At 45.9% G+C, this 23,355-nt stretch overlaps 1 protein-coding gene across 1 annotated transcript in view; it reads left to right on the plus strand.

Annotated features, from left to right (window-relative positions):
• The first annotated feature begins 6,796 nt into the window (after window positions 1-6,796).
• The window catches only part of LOC128067388 (NPC intracellular cholesterol transporter 1), a 43,948-nt gene continuing 27,389 nt past the window's right edge, over window positions 6,797-23,355 (plus strand). Inside the window, exons 1-5 of the mRNA XM_052660397.1 lie at window positions 6,797-6,945; window positions 16,778-16,900; window positions 18,001-18,107; window positions 20,173-20,348; window positions 22,968-23,135. Coding sequence (XP_052516357.1) covers window positions 6,889-6,945; window positions 16,778-16,900; window positions 18,001-18,107; window positions 20,173-20,348; window positions 22,968-23,135 — 631 coding nt within the window. The 5' untranslated portion in view covers window positions 6,797-6,888. The remainder of the gene's footprint in view (window positions 6,946-16,777; window positions 16,901-18,000; window positions 18,108-20,172; window positions 20,349-22,967; window positions 23,136-23,355) is intronic.

Consider the following 23,355-nt stretch of genomic DNA (forward strand, 5'->3'; position numbering starts at 1 on the left):
CAGACTTCTCTGTCTCCATTACCGTGGGATAAAAATTACTGATGTTTAAGCCATTCAGTCCATGATATTTTGTTACGACAGCCTAAGCTAACGAACACAACGGGTGGCGGGAGGAGGTGAAGGGGTTGGGTAGGTAGTGGGGGTAGCAGCGAGAAATGAAAAAAAAAGCAAAGTGAAGAGGCACCCAGTCCATCCAGAATGGTCTCAGGCATCACCAGGTGAAGTCAGCTGCATCCTAGTACCCAAAACGCCCAGCTCCATCTACATTTCTCATGATTAAATTTCAGCCTTCAAGTTAGAAACTGGGCAAGCTTGCACTCTGTACAGAAGTTAGGCCTTCTTTCTTCGTTGCCCCTTGAATCATTGCCTACTTTGAAGCTTCAAAGTTAGCAGCAGCAAAACAAAGCTTCTATATTAGAAGAACTCAAAACTACTGTATTGAAACAAAATTTTATTAATAGGAACATGCTGCTCAAATCACATTCATTAGTCTTTAGAAGATAAGATGCAATGGCTGCATAGCCAGTGAGGTAACCCAGGAGAATGAGGGTTAAAGAAGAATGTTTAATGAAGAACATATGATCATTTGTGCTCAATGTTATTAAGAAGGCAAGTGAGATGAGAACAAATAGGTTGTCACTGATTCTGCAACACGAAAACTAGTGATAACTTTAAGAAGAGCAGGTGTCATGTGATTGCTGAGGTTCTAGGACGGGGTGGGGGTGGGGGGACGGGGGAAGGAGGGTTGGGGTTGGAGGGGTTGGGGGGGCCTGGGGGAAGCTGGATCCTTATATCACTGCTCACAGCAAAACAATTAAAGACAGATGATTATCTTCAAGAAATCATTAAAACTCAAAAGGAAAATATGGAATAATTTTTTATAACCTTGTAAACCATGAAATTAAAAGATGCCTACTCCTTGGAAGGAAAGTTATGACCAACCTAGACAGCATATTACTTTGCCAACAAAGGTCTGTCTCGTTATGGCTGTGGTTTTTCCAGTGTTCATGTATGGATGAGAGAGTTGGACTATAAAGAAAGCTGAGCGCTGAAGAATTGATGCTTTTGAACTGTGGTGTTGGAGAAGACTCTTGAGAGTTTCCTTGGACTGCAAGGCGATCCAACCAGTCCATCCTAAAGAATATTAAAGATTGAAAGCTGGAGGAGAAGGGGATGACAGAGGATGAGATGATTGGATGGCATGACCCACTCAATGGAGATGAGTTTGAGTAAACTCCCGGAGTTGGTGATGGACAGGGAGACCTGGCGTGCTGCAATCCATGGGGTCGCAAAGAGTTGGACATGACTGAGTGACTGAACTGAACTGAACTGAAACTAGTAAATTAGTAAAAGATCTGCACTGTATATACTGGACCAACAAGTTAATTTTCTTAATAGTTTTTACAAATCAGTATGAAAAAACGAATCGAAAATAAACAATACAGGGACTTCCCTGGTGGTCCAGTGGTTAAGATTCTTCACTGCCAATGCAGGGAGTGCAGATTCCATGCCCAGTCAGGGAACTAACCCCACATGCCTCACAGCACAATCAGAAAATATTTTTTTTTAAATGAAGACTATGGACAAAGAAATAAAATTTCCTATAAATGTATGGAAAGATTTTAATCTCACATATCATTAATAAAATATAAATTAAAGCATCAAAATCTTTTTTAAAATAAGAAATACAATCATTCAAATCACAGACGCTATTTTTCACCTACTAGAATAGCAAAGTTAAGTGTTGCCAAGGAGATAGAATCAGGTACTTCTAAATGTTGTAAACAAAGATGTAAATTGCAGTCTGTTTGGAGGGCAATTTGACAATATTCAAAACTAAAATACACATTTCCTTTGATCCAACAATATATAAACTTTTCCAACAGTTCTATTTATATATGATTGCAAGGATTTAGATATAATGATGTTCCCTGCATTATTGTTTCCAGGAATGAAAAATGACAAAGCAAACATCCAGTGGGGGACTGATTAAATAAATTATGTAATGGATCAAAAACTAGTAACAGACTATTTCTAGCTTTCTCCTTCCACCTGTTAGGTGAAAAGAAATTGATTTGGAATCAACGTTCTCATCTCTCTCCCTAAGGAAACTGTTCAATAGCTTTTAGACTTCTGTGATGCAATATCACATGGAAAGCCAAGGGCATAGAAACATGCAAAGCTTTGTGGAATCCAGACAAGCTCAGGAATGTGAGACGCATTAGAAAAGAACGGTGGATTTATGCAGTATTACTACAGACATGCAAACACCTGGCATGTACCAGAAATGCAATCTGAGGCTTGAGCTATTTTGAAATACTTTCTGATGGTGCACTCCGTTTCATTGACTTAGGCACTGCTCTGAGACTGGCCCACACTGCTAGTTTCAGAAATGTCACATGCTGCTGCTGCTGCTGCTAAGTTGCTTCAGTCGTGTCCTACTCTGTGTGACCCCATAGATGGCAGCCCACCAGGCTCCCCCGTCCCTGGGATTCTCCAGGCAAGAACACTGGAGTGGGTTGCCATTTCCTTCTCCAATGCATGAAAAGTGAAAAGTGAAAGTGAAGTCGCTCAGTCGTGTCCGACTCTTAGCGACCCCATGGACTGCAGCCTACCAGGCTCCTCTGTCCATGGGATTTTCCAGTCAAGAGTACTGGAGTGGGGTGCCATTGCCGTCTCCGAAATGTCACATACACACAATGAAATCCTGTAAAATTAGTAAAAGTAGTGAGGTAGAAAAGCATACTGCTTAATATTAAAAAAAAAAAAAAAAAAAGCAAGCTGCAGGGACTTCCCTGTTGGTGCAGTGGCTAAGACTCCACGCTCCTAATGCAAGGGGCCTGGGTTTGATCCCTGGTCAGGGAACTAGATTTCACATGCTGCAACTAAAGAGTTTGCATGCTGCATCTAAAGATTTCAATAAAGATCAAAGATCCCATCTGCCACAACTATGACCTGACACAACCAAATAAATAAATGAATATTTTTTAAAAAGCAAGCTGTAAACTGTATACCATATGGCCCCACTTGTTTAAAAAGCCCACATAGTTTATTCACAAACATGTTTTCAAATACATTGATGTTTTCTGGAGGATCTTTCTGCACATTGATAAAGATGCATACATGCAATAATTTCATTGACCCTCTTGTTTTGTCCTTTATTTTTAATCCAATCAGTGTTGGATGATGTTTATAATGATAGTGGTATTGACAAGTATTTAAACAAACAAACGAAAAGCCTCTCCTAGAACTTTGACTACATGTCAATTGAAATAAAAATGCACAATGTAAAAGTTATCAGTTAAGTTTTATTCAGGGACCTTACTGAGGACCGTAGCCAGAGAGACAGGCCTCTCAGAGAGCTCTGAGGACCTGCTCCAAAGAGGTAAGGGAAGAACCTGTGTGTACATGAACTTTTCTGCTGGGAAAAAACATGTAATGAAGCATGAAAAGATTACTGCTGTCGACTTAAGATGCACAATGTGAGAGATGCAAGTTCAGTTTAATTGGGGGTAAAATGAGGACTACAGCCCAGGAGATAACACCTCAGATAACTCTGAGAAACTGCTCCAAAGAGGCAGGGGAGAAAGGTCAGTTTAAATGTGACTTTTGGTGAAGGGGGAGTACATGCAATCAAGCATATATTTTTCCAGAAGGTTTCTCCTCATCTCGGGGAGCCTTCACTAGTCATGAGGAACAGTGTCACCACGAAGGATCTTAGTGCTTTTCTAGATATGAGAAGATATAAGAATTGGGCTCATAGATTCAGCTCCTGATTTAAGCACCCATGTGCTAATTTGTGGTTGGCATTGCTGATCACAAAGAACAAACATTTCAAGTTAATGATTTTAGGGCTTTCCTAAATACGGGAAGATGAAAGAATCTGGGGTCTTTGAAATTTTTTCTTAGACATGTATCTTACCTGCTGCTGCTAAGTCGCTTCAGTCGTGTCCGACTCTGTGCGACCCCATAGACGGCAGCCCACCAGGCTCCGCTGTCCCTGGGATTCTCCAGGCAAGAACACTGGAGTGGGTTGCCATTTCCTTCTCCAATGCATGAAAAGTGAAAAGTGAAAGTAAAGTCACTCAGTCGTGTCCTACTCTTCAAGACCCCATGGACTGCAGCCTACCAGGCTCCTCTGTCCATGGGATTTTCCAGGCAAGAGTACTGGAGTGGGTTGCCATTGCCTTCTCCGTATCTTACCTAGTGACTGGTACATCTAATGCACAGAATGCTTCCAGTTGTTTTGCATCCTAAATTGCCCTCAGAGCACACACATTATGGACTGCAGTGACTAAGAGCTTAATCCTTGGGGAACTGAAGTGGCAGGCAACATTTTTTTCTTTACATGGGTTGAAACAATCTTCAGAGAAGGAGAAAATACACCATGATGTGACATAGATGATCATAAATGGTGGAATTATAAATGATGTTTTTAACTCTTGCCTATAAATTTTCAAAATTGCTACCATAAGCATGGATTGCTTTATCAGCAAAAAACATTTTTCCTAAAAATAAGGTGCTTTATTTTTAAAATATATCATCACCTTTTGGATATCATCAAAGCTGTACAAAATACAGAACTAGAAATATATGTATATAGCTAAAAGATCTTTTTGTTCCTATTTTGGTGAATGTGTGTGTGTGTGTGTGTGTGTGTGTGTGTGTGTGCGCGCGCGCGCACGCGCACGTGCGCTCAGCTGCTCAGTTGTGTCCAGCCCTTTTCGAACTACCAGGCTCCTTTGTCCATGGGGATTCTCCAGGCAAGAATACTGGAGTGAGGTTGCCGTGCCCTCCCCCAGAGGATCTTCCCAACCCAGAGATCGAACTCAGGTCTCCCACATTGCAGGTGGACTCTTTACTGTGTGAGCCACCAGGGAAGTGCATTTTGGTGAATAGTGGACAGAATTTACTGGGTATCAAAATTTCTGCCCATCCAAGAAATGTTTCATATGGTGCTTAAAATTTCCTTTACTCAATTATTATTCAGTGAAGGTTTTTGTTGCCTGATTGCCTGGTTTACCCCATAAGTACTGGAAGGGCAACTAAGCCACTGAGATCCTGGGAATATGTTACAGAGGTAGTTCGTGAATTGGAATGTGAATTGGGACCACCTGGAGGGCTTTATCCCCCTAGGGTTTGCGTGCCCAGGTGTCCAGGCTGGGGCCCATAATTTGCATTTCTAAGAAATTCTCATGGATGGTCCTGCCATCTGGCTCAGTGACAACATTTTGATTACCTCGGAGAAGGCAATGGCACCCCACTCCAATACTCTTGCCTGGAAAATCCCATGGACAGAGGAGCCTGGTAGGCTGCAGTCCATGGGGTCTCAAAGAGTCGGAAACAACTGAATGACTTCACTTTCACTTTTCACTTTCATGCATTGGAGAAGAAGGTGGCTACCCACTCCAGGGTTCTTGCCTTGAGTATCCCAGGGACGGGGGAGCCTGGTGGGCTGCCGTTATGGGGTCGCACAGAGTTGAACACGACTGAAGTGACTTAGCAGCGTGATGCATACCAAGTTATTATCATCAGTGAGGACACCAGGCAATTGAAGGCAAGCAGATGCATGAAGCCAGGAGATTGCCAAGGCTGAAGGTCCAGAGGGGATCCCTACAGTTTAGTGCACAGCCAAGCAGGTGTACATTTCAAGGCTGAGGAGGTGGGGAGGCAAGTCAGTAACTGCAAAGTCAGTCAAGGACAGTCTCCTTGTAGAATAAGGATGAGAACATTACCTGATCATGGTCCTACCTCCATTGGCTTTGATCATTGCTACAGACGTGTATTTAGTCTTTTCATTGTACACTGGCTTCCACTGTGGGGAGGAGGGATCCATTTTCCTAACTTCAAAATGGAAATGACTGATGCTTTTGAGTGATCTTAATAATAACATCTGAGGGGAAATGATACCAGAAGTGCATATAACAAAAAGAAGTGTCAGATCAAAAAAAGTATAAGGCTCAAAAACGAAGATGCTTCTTTATCTCTGTGTTACTTCACCTAGAACTTACGGACTCTGGTCCCACCTTTGCGTCAAACTTCCCCAAGGGTGGTTGTGGAGGTGTCTCTTCTCCAGCGGGCTGGTTCCCTGCCACGCTCTGCTCCGCCAGCAGATGGTGTGGTTCTAGAACTTTTTTCAAAAGTGGGCTGAGCGAACAGAAAACAGAGATTGGGCGGCTCTGAGGCATCGCATCGGCCACTGCCACGCTCCGCCCGCTCAGCTCTCGGATCACAACACTGTCAGGCCACCGCGTGGTGCCGCCCCCAGCTTTGCTAGAAGTGCCTAGGCACCGATTCCTTTCGGGGAACTGGGTTTGGAAAGAGAACTTGCTTGGGGTGCCAATTGGGTCCGCTTAGAAGTGGGATCTTAATTGGGAAAACTGTCCCCACGCACCCCGATTTGCTAAAACCTCGCCCTTCCATTTCCAATCGAGGAATGACCAAAAGGGGAGAAAGGAGTTCAAGCATCAAACCACACACTGTTGCGACAACCCCAGAAATATCCTTCCCAGGTCGGATTCCAAATGTTCAGCTCTACCCGGGTCTCTTAGTTCCTGGCCCCACGCCCCGGCTGAGGCGGAATTAGTGCAGACGGGGACTGGGAAGCGGCTGTGACAAGAAGCGGTCCGGGCCCCACTAGCCCCGCCTCTTTCCCGCCCTCACCGGCTCCGGCCCCGCCCCAGGACAGGTTCTTGGCGTGGACGGTTCCACCCAGAAGTGGGAGGAGCCGACGACGCCTTCGTCCTTCCTGACCTGCGCGCGCATCCCTCCGCAGCCGCTGCCGGGTTTTCTCCCTCCGCCGGCGCGGGAGCCGGAGGCAGCCCGGGGCGCCGAGCCGAGCCTGCGAGCCAAGTCTGTCCGACCTCCGCAGCCCGTCGCCGCGGCAGCATGAGCCTGCGCGGCCCAGCCCTCGGCCTCCTCCTGCTGCTGTTCTGCCCGGCGCAGGTGAGTGGCCGCCGGCGACCCGGGCGAGCTGTGGGGGACGTGGTGGGGCCGCGAGTCGGGGAGGGCGGCGGTCTGTGCCGCGACTCCGGTGCCTTTCTCCGGCCGCGTCCTCTTCCCAGTGGTCTGGAGGACGGTGGCAGCTGGGGGCTGCCTGTCTGGCCTGTTTTGAACTCATTTCATCCGTGGTCATCTGATTTCTGGGTTTAGGATGTGGGATCAAGAAGGGAGGAAGAAAATGGGTAGAAAGGGATAGGATTCTTATCATTTTATCCTGCCTCCCCAACCCCTTCATTCTGCCATTTGTACAGGAATTCTTTATACATTTGTTTAGGAGATCCGACTTCTCCCCTAAAGATGAAGGAGAGTGGGGAGGTAAATAGAGGTTGGTCCGGCACCAAATCGGAACTCACCTGAGTGCTTCACGTAAGGCAACTTGGTCTTCCAGAAAAGGCAAGTTACTTCTTATCCGCTCCCTTTACATCCATGGGGACGGAGGCCCGCAGGTGGGGGGGTCAATTGAATTTCGCCTTGTCACAAACCTAGGCCTGGAGAGGATGGGCCTGGAACTCCCAGTCCTGGCCCCTTGGGTCTGCTTTCCCTTGCTTTGGTAGCCTTGGGCGTGAGCACCTCACTGCTATTTGTGTATCTACAGTTTTCTCCTTGAAAACTGTGGTTGGATGTTGTGGGGGATGTCTAAGGATCTAGTGCTGATTAAACGAGGTCCAGTGGGAATCCCTAGCCCCGGTGCCCACTCATAGGCGTGTGTCTATGATGAGAGTGTAGTGAGTCACAGGGGAAGGCTGATGAAGGGGTTCCCTGCACTAGAAAAACCTCTCTTTGAACCATATCGTTCTCAGCAGGGGTTGGGTGAGGCTGACCTGGGAAGGGCCTCCTGCGATGGGGTGGACGGGGTTGGCCAGCTGTGTGGGCTTCTGGAAGAGCACATGTCTGGTGCCTGGTGGGGAGGAGAGGCAGAGAAAAGTAGGTTTTCGGGAGGTGGTTTGAAATGGGATCAACCTGTAGACCACCTGCTAGCTCTGTGGCTTTGGGCTCATTACTCTTCCAAGCCGAACTTTTACTGAAGATAAACAACACGTCATAGGATTATTGGGATTCTTAAGTAACATGTGTGGAGGGGCCTCATCACAGTAGTAAAAACTCAGAAAATGGTAGCAGTTATTTGCTTTGAAAATACAGCTGTTCGGTTTCCTTTCGGTTTTAGGTCAGGATCTAACAGGCAGGCTTCTGGTTAAGTAGCTTTAACTTATCTCTGAAATCCATCAGTGCCTCTCCTCCTAGGACTTCTGGGGTAGGTCAGAGGTTGGTCACAAGTGGCTTGCAAAACGCCTGGAAGCCTTGAGAAGGTTTGTGAATATGAATTGGAAACACTTCTGTTGTATTTAAGATTGGCTCCCTCAGGCTGAAAGATGAACCCATTCCTGATCTCCTTAGGAAAAACAGTTTTAATGGCTTAATTCCTACCTAGGCCTCATTATGGTCCAAGTTCCTCAAGAGAAAAAAAAAAAAAAACTTTAAAAAATTACAGTCAGGAGAGAGACCATAATGAGGCCTAGGTAGGAATTAAGCCATTAAAACTGTTTTTCCAAAGGAGATCAGGAATGGATTCATCTTTCAGCCTGAGAGCATTGAAGAATAAGCCTCTGAAATGGGAGCGAATGTAGGTAATCTTTCCCAGTCTCCCCCATTCCTTGATTGATGTTGTGATCAATTATTTTACTAACATAAGTAATCAAGGGAAATGAGTTTTTAAAAATTATTGTTATGATTAGCAAGTGGTTAAAAAGAAGACAACTAGCTGAATAGGTCTTTGTATTCCTTCAGTGTTTGTCATATTACCCAGAACAAAGAACTCTTTTTCCTGGGTAACCCTTCCCTTCCTTCCATTCCTAAAAGGGACCCTTGTCAGGGTGTTAATGGATGACACGTTACCTGTCCGGAAGCCTAGAGTGGGCCATCTCTAACCTGATCTCGGGTGCTTCGTCTGCTCTTCTCACCCACAGCTCTGTGAAGGGTGCTAGCTCTCTAGCTAAATAAACAAAGTGCTGTCAAAACCCTGCCCATATTCCAAGGTCCACTTCAGAAGCTTCATCATCTATAACATTGTTATTCCCAGCTAGAATGCCTTCTCTCTGAAGTTCTAAACCTTTATTTAAATGGCTGCAGCAGCTTTTGGTGTTTTGTTGTTGTTTAGTCACTAAATTGTGTCTTTGAGACCCCATGAACTGTACCTACCAGGCTCCTCTGTCTGTGGGATTTCCCAGGCAAGAAGACTGGAGTGGGTTGCCATTTCCATCTCCAGGGGATATTCCTGACCCAGGAATCGAATCTCTGTTTCCTGCGTGGCAGGTGGTTTGTTTACCACCTGATCCACCGGGGAAGCATTTACAGCCTAGCACAAGACTTGGCATTAAAAGACCTGGTACAGATCTTGATGCTTCCTCTTACCAGGAGTGGTTTTGGGCAAGGCAGCTGCCTCCTCTATAAAATGGGTTAACAACTCTGCCTACTAGATGATTCATATTTAAAGTTCAGCAGATGTTCCACTTGGCCAATAACGTTCACAGCCTGTTCCTGGCTCCAGTGTGGGTTCTCCAAAAGCCAGTGATAGATCAGGAGTGGATTTAGCCTGCTGGCCCAACCCTTGGTTCATTTGTCACCTTGTGCAAACATTCCTTAGGGGGAAAAAAACCCCATCCACTTTCAGGGTTTTATTTGATCTTGTGGCTATTGAATTATTTTTCAAACTCGTAGGTGCTGGAGCTTATCTAAGACTAAACTAGTAGTATAACCTTGAGCAAGTCAGTTAAACTGCAAGCCCAGGGCTTATCTATAAAGTGAAGACTGGCTGAACCCATCTAACTCTAAAATGTATCTTAAATACCCATCTGAAGGCATGCCTGGTGCTCACACAAATTATCATTTGTTATGTGGATATGTTTATCCCAGATTGGCTATAAAACAGAATTCCAGAGAGTTGTGTCAGTGAAAGTCAGACCAGTCCAGCCTCCACCCCACGTGTCCTGTCATATTTATTTGATCTGCCTACCTGACTCCAAAGGATACAAAGCTTAATCTCTGGACAGCATTCTCCAGGCCACCCCCTCCACCCTTGTCCTGGGTTGTCCTGACTGGCCAGACCAGCCCTGGTATTCCAGCTCTCAGCAGAGCTGAAGCTGGGCATGTCTCCTGGAGCTTTCCTCATCCAGGACATCAGCAGAGGTGAAGGGACCAGGCCCTGCACTCCACCTGCGTGGGCTGGCCAGGTTACAGGCATGGGGCTGGGGACAGTCCTGGATCCTGAGGAAGTGAGTCAGGACTTGACAGCTCCCTGGAGTTGTACGTAAAGGGTGGTCATTAGTTATGCAAGTGAACAGTCCTGTGTAGCAGGAAGGGCATGGTAGTGGACGGGCCAGCGCATCCCTGGCATGTTGTCACAATCTAAGGATACATCAGTGTACAAGCCGAGCTGGAGTTCGAAGAGTGCAGCAGCTGTGGGATGGGCATGGTGGGGGGATGGGAGGGAGTATGCCTACCTTAGCATTCAAAACCTTGGTTCTCATTATTGCTTTTGTTACTCACCAGCCAGGTGACCTTGGAGAATCCTCTCTGAGCTCTAGTTTTCTTACCTGTAAAAGTCTGCGATGATACTCCATGGGGTGTCTGATAAAGAACCCAGGCGGGGAAGGAGAACTCACTCAGCTTTATGCCCAGAACCCGGTTGATGTTCAGTGAGCAACTGAACATGAGTTACTTAATAGCCTAAAGTATAGGATTCTGTTGCTGATGATCAGAGCTTCTCCATGTGATGAGATGTGCTTTCATGGAGCTCCCAATTAGAGTCTGCCAGAGTTGCTGACATATAGCAGCAGGGGCATTTTTTTTTTAAACTGTCCTGAGTTATTCCTATTATTATTGAAAGATACTTCCCTATGCAGTCACATATCCATTAATTAAATTTTAGAACATGTTGTGAAATAGTCATATAGCCTAACCTTTAAAAGTAGAGACATCCTAGCCTTGTACTAAATTCTGCGTTAAAGCCAAAGTCACTTCTTACATAATCCAGTCAAGCTCCTTTAACTCATGTACGTTTGGATGTTTTCTGAATCAGGGAGCACTGGATGAGATACTAAGATTTCAGAGGAAGTATAACCCCCAAGCTCTGCCCTTTAGGATTCTACAGTCTTACAGGGGAGTCAAGACACCAGCAAGAAAATACTCTTGCAACCTCTGCCCACATACACAACTTCTCCATTCTCATAAATATATGAATTCTGTTTCATCCTGGAGCAGGAGCCTGCAAATTAGTTGTGGACACACCCATGCCCATGTTTTACCTGTTGTTTGTGGTTACTTTTGAGTTACAGCAGAGAAGATTGAGTATGTACCACAGACACCTTTGGGCTCACAAGCCTACCATATTTAATACGGTATCTGGCTCTCTTAGGAAAAGTTTAGGAACTTCCCTGGGTGGTCCAATGGCTAAGATTCTGTGCTCCCAATGCAGGGGGCCTGGGTTCCATCCCTGGTCAGGGAAGGAAACCCCAAGTACTGCAACTAAAGAGTCCAAATGCTGCGACAAAGATCCTATGAGCCGAAACTAAGACCCAGTTCAGCCAGATAAACACGTGTGTGTGTGTGCTAGTCGCTCAGTCATGTCCGACTCTTTTTGACCCCATAGACTGTAGAGTCTTGGGTGAGGCTTGTAAAAAGGGAGGCTGTCCCAAGATGTGGGGGCTAGGGGGAGACTGAAATCTGTGGAGAAAACAAGGGACAGCAGACAAGGGCTAGAGTCTGTCCTTGGGGACCAGGATAAATACAGTTAGTTCAAGTAGAGCCAGTCATGGAGGGTAATCGAGATTTGCTTGAGAATATGTGTTTAAAAGTGAATTCACTTGTGTTTGCATAGGTGCTATATAGGTTTGCCTATTGGTGGAAATTGAAAGCCTGGAAGACCAGGATCTAATACATCAACATTTGTTAAACCTGAGGAATGGGATAGGGGTCGAGAGCTGAGGGGGGCGCCCCCTGTTATCTCACGTATACTTGTGATGTCTGAGTAATTGTGATCGGTGGGTATTCTGTAATTAAAATCTATGATCATTTATTTTTTACTTCTTAGGAATAGGTCAAATGTTTAAATGCTTAAATAAGATAGTTCTTGTGGTCACGAGTCACCCTGTAAGAGACTGGTCAGTGCCCATGAGATGAACTGGGAAGAATTATCCTTCTTTGGGCTTGTCCCCCCCAACCCTACCCCACTGCCCTGGTCAGTGGAGCTTTTGCAACACTTATTACTAGAGATGCTGGGTGTGTTAGTGACATTCAGACCCATGATGTTTCAACTGATGGTCACTCTACTCTGTTTTAATCTCACTATAACCAAGAACATGCTCTCTGCAGTCCTTGCCACTGGACTTTTCTCTTAAGTGGTGAAGGACATCTGAGCTCATGTTTTATGTCGAAATACACATAAAGTTCACAGTTTTAAAGTACAGTCAGGAACATTAGGTATATCATGTGTCATGCAGCCACCACCAACCATCCCCAGTGCTGAGCTCACATGTGGTCTGGTGCCCTAGGAGCTGTGTGTGTGTGTGTCCACGGGATTCCCCAGGCAAGAATACTGGAGTGGGTTGCCATGCCCTTCTCCAGGTGATCTTCCCGACCCAGGGATTGAACTTGAATCTCCTGCATTGCATGCGGATTCTTTACCTCTGAGCCAGCAGGGAAGCCCCCCTTGGAGTCCTGGCAGAACTCAAACCTTGGTGACTTTCAGTATCAGCAGGATCTGCCCTTCCAGGGGAGTATGGGTATGAAGCAGCAACAGGTGTTCTTGTATCAGTAAAGGCAGCTCTTACCCTGTCACCTTGCCTTTGGAAATCACGTGGTTCCCTGGAAGACAGGTGTGTGGCCTGTGCCCAAGCCCTTGGTCTGGGTGTCGGCTCCTGCCGCCCTCACATTCCAGGGAATCTTCCAGGGATCTCAAGGTGCAGCCCTCCTCTTTGTTAATAAAGTCCTGGCCGATGCAGTGCTCTGGCCATTTGGAGACCGGAAATTCCGGTCACTGGGACTGCAGCTAGGTTCTAGACTGGCTGCAGAGATGAGCACGGCCCAGTCAGTGGTCCACGGAGGAGTGACCCCAGTACAGCATAAGGAGTAAGCGCTCCAGCTTCCAAACCAGCCAGGCCTGGCTCTCCCATTTCTCAGATGTGGCCTCAGAGGAGTCACTTTACCTGCCTGTGTAACCCTCGATTTCCTCTTCTGTGAAATGGTGTTATTTTAGTACCAGATTCACAGACCTGTTGTGGGGTTGAGCTGATGGGGGCACCCTTAGCCAGTGGCTGGCTGCCGGGTGCCGAGGGGTGGGGGTGGTGGAGGTGGCGCCCATGGGAACAGACCAGGTGGAGGGAGGTGATGAGGTGGACAGAGGAGGCCTGTGGGCTCCCAGGGGAGGGTTCAGGGAAGGCAAGGGTGGGGGACACTGCACCAGGGAGGCTTCCCAGAGGCTGGTGGGAGAGGACCCTGGGCTTTGAACCCTGGTGAAGAGGGCCTGGTGATGGAGGAAGGATCGGCTTCCTTGTGAGCATCTTAGCTATTGTGGTTGAAAGTGCAGCTGGAAGGGAGTTTTGAGCAGGGAAGGAAATGGCACCGCCTTTATGGGAGGAGCAGGTGAAAGGACCAACATGGAGATGAGGTTGAACATGTGGACGAGAGTAGGGCCAGGTGGTGGAGGTCCCCGCAGAGGCTTGGGACCGTGGCAGCAGCCAGGCCTGGGGCAGAAGGAGGCGCTTGGGTTTCAGCTGTAGTTGAGCCCAGAGGAGGCGGAGAGAGAGGCTGGAGGTGGGCATGAGGCCTCCCCCACCGGTGCAGCCATGCAAGTGAGCTCAGGGGGTTGCGTGCCTGCACACAGGGTTGGGGGAGGCTGATGCCAGAGCAAGGACCTTCATTAAAGGGTTAATTGTATCTTGTTGAGAGACTGTTTCTGGAACTAGAATGTTCTGGTTTGAATCCTGCCTCTGCTGCTGTTGGATTCAAACTCTCTGCTTCTGTTTGTTCATCTGTAAATTGGGCGTAATAATAGCACCTTCTGGGGTCTTCAGTGGTGGTCCAGTGGTTAAGACTCCAGGCTTCCACTGCAGGGGGCAGGGGTTCTATTCCTGTTCGAGGAGCTAATCTCACCTGGCATGGTGCAACCAAAAAAAGAAGAAGAAAAAAAAAACCACTGCCCTCTCGCTCATGCTGTAAGGTTGTGTTGGGTTCGCAAGGTGAGAGCAGTTAAAGCAGTGCCTGACACCCAGCAGGTGGCCTGTGAGCACCTTTGGGCCTCTCTGGTTCATGCCTCTTCAAGCAGATGACCTGGGAAAGCACACCTAAGAGCAACGACTCAAGCCCAGTTTTCTCCTGGCCCGGAAGAAGCTTCAGCTTGTTTATTTTGTTCAGGTCTTTGAACCTCTTTGGTGAAGTCCCATATACTTCTTGGAAAACCTGAAGAATGATTCCTTATGTTTGATGGGTGGTGCTTTCTGGCTTTCTGAGTGCTTTCTCATTTATTCCTGAGTTCAGTCTTCCCACCTGAACTGTGACGTAACCGGGGTCGGGGGTGGTCAGGAGTGAGTAGGAGGTGGGAGACTCCTCCTCAGCACAGCTGGGTGACTCGCTCCAGGTGCAGCTGGGCTCAGCATTTATTAAGGATCAGGGCCCAGGACTCCTGACCTCCCGCCCCTCAAGCTCGTTCTCCAGCCCCATCTCTTCTGGCTTCTGGGTAGAAACACCTTTGCTTTGAAACAGATGGTGTAGATTATGAAGGGTGACCTTGTAAATAGGACCCAGAGAGCATTGGGTCATCTTTATTGTCCCATAGAGCGCTGAGTGCTGAGGAAGGGGAGCAGAGACTCCAGATGCCCATCTGTTAGTCATGCGAGAGGTGCGGGGGTTTTTTTTGACTGGATTCCTGTCACTCCTGCGGGTGATGAGCCAGAGTGCTCCTTGGCCAGCACATGCTTGCCCTGTTGGTCTGTTGAGAATTCTGTGCAAGAGGGGTGGGGTGGGGTGAGGTGAGAATTCCAAGGGGTGGGTCCCTAGTATGTAAGTTACAGGTCAATATCAGTAGTTGTTACCCTCCTTGGCTTACTTGCCTTTCCACACTTCAGTAGATGGATGATGATGGCCTTTTAGTGGGAAACCCAGAATCGGAAAGAGCAGTACTTTTCCTAGAACCACTGGGTTTACAGACGAAATTATGATTCTTTTTATATAGGAATGGTGGAATTTTGTAAGTTCTTGCCAAAGGTTTGGGACATGGCATTGCTGAATGCTTGTCGCTTCCTCATTTGTGTAAGTTCCCTCCCTCCCTCGTGGCCTAAACGTATGGCTTAATGAATCAAGCTGAGGTAAGCCATAATTGCTGGTTTAAAATACCGAAAGGATGAATTCAGAGACAAGTCTTGTGGGCCCTTAGATTTCCCCCCCAGCACCCCTCCATCTCCTGCCTGCTTTTCCTCCCATGTTTTCAGGGCCTGTTGTGAGGTTTGTGTCTTTTCATCAGGGACCAGCGCCGCTCAGCTCCTTGCAGGGTGTGTGGGTCACGTGCCCTTGTCCTTGGAGACAGTTCACTGTCTTGCATCTGTGCCCATTTTTCAAAAATGGCTTTTCCATCAGGCACCTCGGAAGCCATGGTTACTTCTCAAAAGCTGCTGTTTCCCTACAGGACAGCTGACTGCACAGTCATGCCAGCCGTGACCCTGGCCAGCTTGGCGGAGCTTGGTGGCCTTGCTAATGAGATGAGTCATACTCGTGCACCCCCTGACTTTTCTGATGCCATGTGACTCTCACATGGGGAATAGGAATGGCCCTTGAGAAATCTTTATGCAAGAGGTTTTACATGTTTTCAAGATTCTGAGATGATTTTCCTTAAAGTATGCACATTTCTTGCGTTTTACTTAAACTCAAGGACAAGGTACTCGTTCCTGTTCCTCCTCCTTGTGGGTCGGTTTTTTTTTCCCACATAACTCATGGTGTGCTGATATTAATTAACCTTAGCAGATATGGAACTGTTCTTTCATTATTTACACCTGACTCAGTTCCTTATCCTGATGTGTAAAAATAGAGCCTTAGTAATCATAGACTGACGTGCTATCTTGCTTTCGTCTACACTGATTGATAGTGATTCTTGTATGGAACTGTCGCTTCCTCTTAATAAATAATGTAGCAGGAAGTAGAAATCACGGAAGTAATTTCTATTACTTTGCTGATTGACTTCACAAGTCCGTTTTGGACTTTGTTGTATTCATTCGCTAAGTGGTGTCCACCTCTTTTGTGCTCCCATGGACTGCGACATGCTCAGCTTCCCTGTCCTTCACTGTCTCCTGGAGTTTGTTCAGACTCTTGTCCATTGAGTTGATGATGCCATCCAACCTTCTCATCCTCTGCCTCCCACTTCTCCTCCTGCCCTCACTGTTTCCCAGCCTCAGGGTCTTTTCCAGTATGAAGTCAGCTCTTCATATCAGGTGGCCAAAGTATTGGAGCTTCATCTTCAGTACCAGTCCTTCCAATGAATATTCAGGGTTGATTTCCTTTAGGATTGACTGGTTTGATCGCCTTTCTGTCCAAGGGACTCTCAAGAGTCTTCTCCAGCATTGAGCTTTGGGTTTAATTAATGCTTTCAAAATGTTCAACTAACTGGTGCCTCTGTCTTTTGCTTCGCTTGGCAGGTACTGTTGGACGCTTCTGTGAATGAGGGCATTTTTCGCTGTTGAAATTTGTGTTATCCCTGAGGCCCTAATGAACTGTTTTCTGTTGACTTTTGCAGGTATTTTCACAATCCTGCATTTGGTATGGGGAGTGTGGAATCGCATCTGGAGATAAGAGATACAACTGCAGATATTCTGGGCCACCAAATCCATTGCCACATAATGGCTATGACCTAGTGCAGGTGAGTGAGTAGTCTTGGGAACATGAAACACTAATCAGAGATCCTCTGCAGTTACACTGTAAATATTCCCCGTGGGGTGGGGGTAGAGGTGGAATGAACGGGCTTCTCTTGTCCCAGATTCTCACCTGTAGCACAGAGAAGATAACATACTAACTCTGCAGGCGTCATTTTTCTGGGGTTGACTAGGCCTTGCTCATAAAGTTTCCTAGTAGCAGGTTACTACTGAGGGACGTGGTCTTGGTACCTCTCATGTTGCTCTTTGCAGCTTCTTCAAAATACACTCAGAGTTACTCAGAGTTAGTCCCTTTTGTTCCTAGACAAGGCTGCTGCGTGGCTGTGACTCGCTTGTCCTCTGTTCACTTTAGAGGTTCCTCCAGTTTCCACCGAGAGCCTGTGACCTTTGACTGCCACCAGGAATCTGTTTCTTGTCTCTTTTACCATCCCTGATACACAGGGATATTAGAAAAGAACTGGAAAAATCCAGGTTAAAAGGCTGGCTTTAGAGGCTGCAGTTATCTAAAATGCAGCTGACACAGTAGCAGGTCTTCTGGACTTATTTGCTTCTTCCATCACAATATTTAAAGGCATTTGACTTTTCCTGGAGTGACTCACAGAAAATAGCAATCTGGTTAAACATAACCAGGTAACCGAAAAAGAGGTAAAATGATAGTCAAGGAAAGAGAGCGAGCTTCCCAATAAGAAAAAAAATGGAAATGTCTGTACTGCCTCTACTTTTGTGAATTGCTGGTTATCTAGAGGAAATTTGATTGCCTTTTATTTATTTATTTATCTTTAAAAAAGTGTTTATTTTATTTTTTTACTTTACAATACTGTACTGGTTTTGCCCTACATTGACATGAATCCATCACGGGTGTACATGAATTCCCAACCCTGAGCCCCCCTCTCACCTCCCTCCTCATATCTTCTCTCTGGGTCATCCCAGTTTGATCGCCTTTTAAAAGAATTCTGCAAGAACTTTGCAAATAGGTGTCACCCTTGTGTACCTAAAAAAGGATGATGTGCATAAAGTGATCTCTTTGAGGAGCGTTTGTGTTAATTTAACTTGGCTACCCTGATGTTCATGTTTTCTGTCCCGAAAGGAGCTCTGTCCAGGGTTCTTCTTTGGCGATGTCAGGCTTTGCTGTGATGTTCAGCAGCTTCACACACTGAAAGACAACCTGCAGCTGCCTCTGCAGTTTCTGTCCAGGTGGGTTGACCGCCAGGCATGCAGAGAAAATGGGTTTAAAAGTTAGTTTTGTTTCATTTTAAGAATGCTATCTTAGGACTTCTCAGAGATAAAGAAGAACTTCTGATAAAGTAGTAATGATCAGACTTCGTTCTCACTCTCGTTACATTCAGAGTTGCTACTTGGTTTGCTTCTGAGATGTCTTCACCCCAAAGGGGACCTGCATTGGGGTCAAGGTCCTTTCAGACTTGAGCCCCTTCGCACGGTGGAGAGGAGAGGTTCCGGGGATCCTGCCCGGGTCTCTGACCCCAGACCCTCCTCCACACAGTCCCCTGCGTCACCTACCTCCCCTGTTTTGTGCATGGTTCCCTCTTCCTCATTGGAGCCTGCCTCTGGGGACTGTTCACAAGCCTGATCTGGCAGAGTCGGCTGGTTTTGTCAAAGTTAGTTTGCTGTCCACTGTGTTCTCTGTGACTGGGGCAGTGAAAGGGCCACGTAATAGATGTTCTCCAAGCTAACCCAGCAGTTTTCAAATGTGAGAAGAGGGAGCTGGTGGTGGCCTTCCGAGCAGCACGTTGTGAGCCCCCGATGCAGGTGGATAGAAGGCCACGTGCTTCTCTATGCAGGTCTCACTGCAGGTGACAGGCCTCCAGTGGGCATCCTTGTTTCTTGCCAGATTTCCAGTTGGCATTGTGGAGCGGAAAACCATCCCTCTGTATGTTCTGTGAGGACAACATACAATGTAGTAATAGATCTGATTAGAGCATTAGAGTTGAGACTCTAATCAGGCCAGTGTATCTTATGGAAGGAAATCTCATGGTTCTTGCTGGAGCCAGATTGAAGCTGTCATTCGGCCAAATACATTTATTTAGCATCTACTCTACGTGAGGCATTATGGGCATCAACATCAAAAGATAGCCAAGTATTTCCCGTGTTGTCAGAGGCAGCAAAGCTTTATTTATAATAGCAATGAGATGCTAATATGGAATATCGTGCAGCTGTCCAAACTGATGACTGTAGAAGTTAAGTGGAGTGCCATGGAGAGAAGTTTGTAGTTTCTGGAAAGTGGTAGGAAGCAGTGGACCCCAGGAGGGATTTCTGTTCAAGTGGTGTAATTGTCATTCCTGTCTGTCACAGTAAAGCGTGGGACTCCTGAAAGCAAGTCAGTGTGTGTTCTGCTCCTTCACTAGACTGGAGGCTTTTGTTTTATTTTTGGCCTCGCCGTGCAGCGTGTGGCATCTTAGTTTAGTTCCCTGACCAGGGATAGAACCCATGCCTCTTAACGTTGAAGGCGAGGAGTCTTAACCACCAGACCGCCAGGAGCGTCCCACGAGACCGGCACTTTGAAGGCCGAGACCAGACCGTCCTTGTTCTGTGTCATGTGTGGTCATCTGCATGGGAGCAGAATGGGGGCCAGTCTGGATTGGTTGTGTTGCAAGAATGCAAGCCTGATGAAGGACCAGCTTTTGCAGATAACAGGGAACTAAAGGGGAAGACCGAGGTCTTCTGCCACATAACTGGTCAACATGAGAAGCTTAACAGAGGACAGCTTGTGGTTCTTATGAAAACCAGGTGCTTCTGAAATGCATGTAGCTGGAGAACACCGCTGCTGTTCTTTCATCTTCTCTAATCATGGGGAATCCTCTTGAGTTTAGAGACAGCCTAAGGTTATCTGGGGCTTGAAAGAGAGCCCTTCAGTAGGTTCCGAGATGAAAGCACTAATGTGTAAATTTCATTTTCCCCCTTTTTTATTTTCAATCAGAATGTCACCATGGTAGTCCTAAGTCCTTTTGGCTTCAAGATACAGGAAACATGACCGAATTATAAAGTGCAGGATTCAGAGAACATTTGTTTCTTGAAATTACATCTGGGCAGCACAAATGTTAGTAATTAGGGTGGTTTTTAAAGACGTGTCTTTATTTTAACACGAGGTTTTAGGTTTGGAATTGCTGGGTTTAATATGTCCTTATGGTAATCCATTTGCCGATTTACAATAAATCTTAAATAGTCTTTGTGTATTTTAAATCATATTTTTGCTGGCCCTGTTGTCCACGAGATCATTCAGAATGGTTTGCTTTTTCTTTAGATGTCCATCCTGTTTTTATAACCTAGTGAACCTGTTTTGTGAGCTGACATGTAGCCCTCGACAAAGTCAGTTTCTGAATGTTACAGCAACTGAAGATTATGTGGATCCTACTACAAATGAGACGAGAACAAATGTAAAAGAATTACAGTACTATGTTGGAGAGCGTTTTGCCAATGGTAAGTAAACTTTTAAATTACCCCTCTTTTAGATTTGATATCAAGACAGTGGATCAAGTTGTCCTGTCAGGTCTGTGAAAAAGGACAGTTCTCAGTTCCGTTAGCACTGAAATGTGAGTTGTTGCTTTGCTTGTCTTCTGGGACTTGAGCTACAACCTATGAAACGATCTCCTTAAAGTATTTGCTTTAACTCCTTCCCAACTATAAGTTCCCTCATGGAAATTTTTAGTTTGTGCAAGCTTATTTCTATCCATTTTAGGAACCATTTGGACTTCGGTTCTGTTGGACATGAAATGCATAACTTCATGAGTTATTGCAAGACTGCAGAGATGGGTGGAAGGGAGACCTAGTTGGCAGAGACATTTTGCCCGTGAAGAAAGCAGTCACCATAAGGGAACGTAAGCAGGTGTGACAAACAGGAGAAAGGTATCCCAGCAACTGAAGATCATAGAACCGTCTGAAAAAGACCATGTCATGTTTGTTGAAAACGACCGAAATGAAAGAGTTCTGAAAGAGTAGGACCCTAGGGAAAGAGAATGAACAGATTAGAAACAGAACCAACTGGAAGATCCAGTTAATGAGAAATAGTCATGCAAGTGGATTAAAAGATAGACTAGATGCAGCTGAATAAAGAATAGGCCCCAAAACAGTAAAATGAGAGAATGAGAATTCAGCAAAGTTGTTGACTATAAGAGCAACTGTAGTCAGTTACTATAATGATCAATTAAAAATGTAACCAAAAAATTTAATAAAAAACTTGCGCTTTGATGGACACCATCAAAAAGAGGCAGAAATATTTGCAAAGCATGTATTTAATGAAGGACTTGTGTCTAGAATATATAAAGACCTCTGACAACTCAAAAAGAAAATAACCCAATTAAAAATGGGCAAAGAATCTGAGCAAACATTTTTCTGAGGATGTTATTTATACAAATAGTCAATACATTTATGCAAAGATGCTTAAAATCCGTCATCAGGGGAATGCAAATCAAAACCGCAATGAGGTACCACTTGACAGGCAGTAGGGTGGCTGAAATAAAAAGACAAGTTCTGGCAGGTATGGGGAGCAATGGGAACCTTCATACACAGCTGGTGGGAATGTGAAACAGTATAGTCACTTTGGAAAACAGTCTTGCAGTTCTTGAAGCCATTAAACATGAAATTACCCATATGACCCAACAATTCCACTCACTAGAGAAATGAAAACATATGTTCATAATAGCCAAAAGGCGGCTATATGAAACAACTCAGATATCCATCAACTGATACATACATAGATAGATAAACAAAATGTTGTATATCCATATGATGGAATGTTATTTGGCCATAAAAAGAAATAAAATAAGGATCCATGCTGCAACATGGATAGACCTTGAAAACATCATGCTAAGTGGTAGAAGCCAGTCACAAAAGACTACACATGATATAATTTATATGAAATGTCTAGAATAGGCAAATCTGTAGACACAGAAGTAGATTAATATTTGCTTAGGGCTTAAGGGGATGGGGAGATAAGGGAGCCTTAGTTAAAGGTCCTGGGTTTCTTTCTTAAGGTGATGAAGATGTTTTAAAATTGACTGTGGTGATGATTTCTGAATATGCTAAAAGGCATCAAGTTGTAACTTTAAATTGGTGAATTGTATGTGAGTTATCTCAATAAAGGTATAAAATAGGAATTTGTAACTTAATATAGCTCATTTTAAAAACTACAAAATCTGAATGACAGATAATCTTAAATGCAAGTAGAGAAAAGGTGGAAATCACTTCAAAAGAATGACAATTGGAGATTCTCTGTCCAGCAAAGCTAGAGGCCCTAAAGCAGTGGGGTTATCACAGTTCTGAAAGAAGCTATCGCCCTAGCTAACCTGCCTTTCAAGAGTGAGGGTAAAGCACAATGAATTTCTAAGTGTCTCTCTAAAGGTTAGGGAAAGAAGGTTTTAGGAAGTTTCTAACTAGCAGGGACTGGCAGTTGAATGTTAATATAAGACCCGTTGAAGCCTAGTGTACTACAGTCCGTGGAGCACAGAGTCAGACAGGACTTGGCAACTGAACAGAAACAAAAACAAGTAAGACCCATTACTACTGCTTTCTTCTGTGCAGAAAGTCATTGACATTGCTATTTCCTGTGTATTTATGCATACTAAAATCAAGCTCCGGAAGAGAGTGTTGCTCAGTTCATTCGCAGGTGAATTCTATCCCGAGACCAGTTTTTACCCTGGAGGTTCCATCACTCACCAGCGGTAGTTTCTTGGAATGAGCTGCACTGGCTGAAGAGGCCCTGAGGGTCTTGCTTCTCCCTCCTTGGCCTTCAGTGTGCTCTTCCCTGCTCGGGGGTGACACTTCTCCAGGGCCCTGTGGACTGGGATGGCCACGGCTTGTCCTGCCTTTGATTTTAAGTTGCTTGGAATCCGGCCTAGCCTGTCACTTGCAGGGTGACGAGCCAGTGTCAGAGGTGACCTCCGTTCCTTCCCTCAGTGGTTGCTGTCCGGAGTCCCAGCCCCTGCTTGCTGGGAAACCCTGTCTGGATTTCCACGTTCACACGTGAGAGGCCCCCTGTAAGCTCTCACCTGGTGAATTCCAGCAGCGCGGTTTCAGCCTTCTCCCTTCCTGCCCCACCAGCCATGTACAACGCCTGCCGGGATGTGGAGGCCCCCTCGAGCAACGAGAAGGCCCTGGGGCTGCTGTGTGGGCGTGAGGCCAGCGCCTGCAATGCTACCAACTGGATCCAGTACATGTTCAACAAGGACAATGGCCAGGCGCCCTTCACCATCACCCCTGTCTTTTCAGGTGGGGACGAGACCCCCCACCCCCCCCAGGTTTGATGTATTGTACTTAACGGTTTTTTAAAGCCCGGGAACCCTAACATGCAATAAGAAGATGAATTCAGATCAGTAGGTCCTGGAGTTTCCTCCAGCGAGAGGTAGCTGGAGGGGTAACCTCTGGGTTATCAGGGGCTGGATGAGCAGGTAGAGAGGAAGAGTTGCCTTCAGGTGCTGATACATACTTG

This window comes from Budorcas taxicolor, chromosome 22 (genome assembly GCF_023091745.1).
Source record: "Budorcas taxicolor isolate Tak-1 chromosome 22, Takin1.1, whole genome shotgun sequence".
Lineage (NCBI taxonomy): Eukaryota > Metazoa > Chordata > Mammalia > Artiodactyla > Bovidae > Budorcas > Budorcas taxicolor.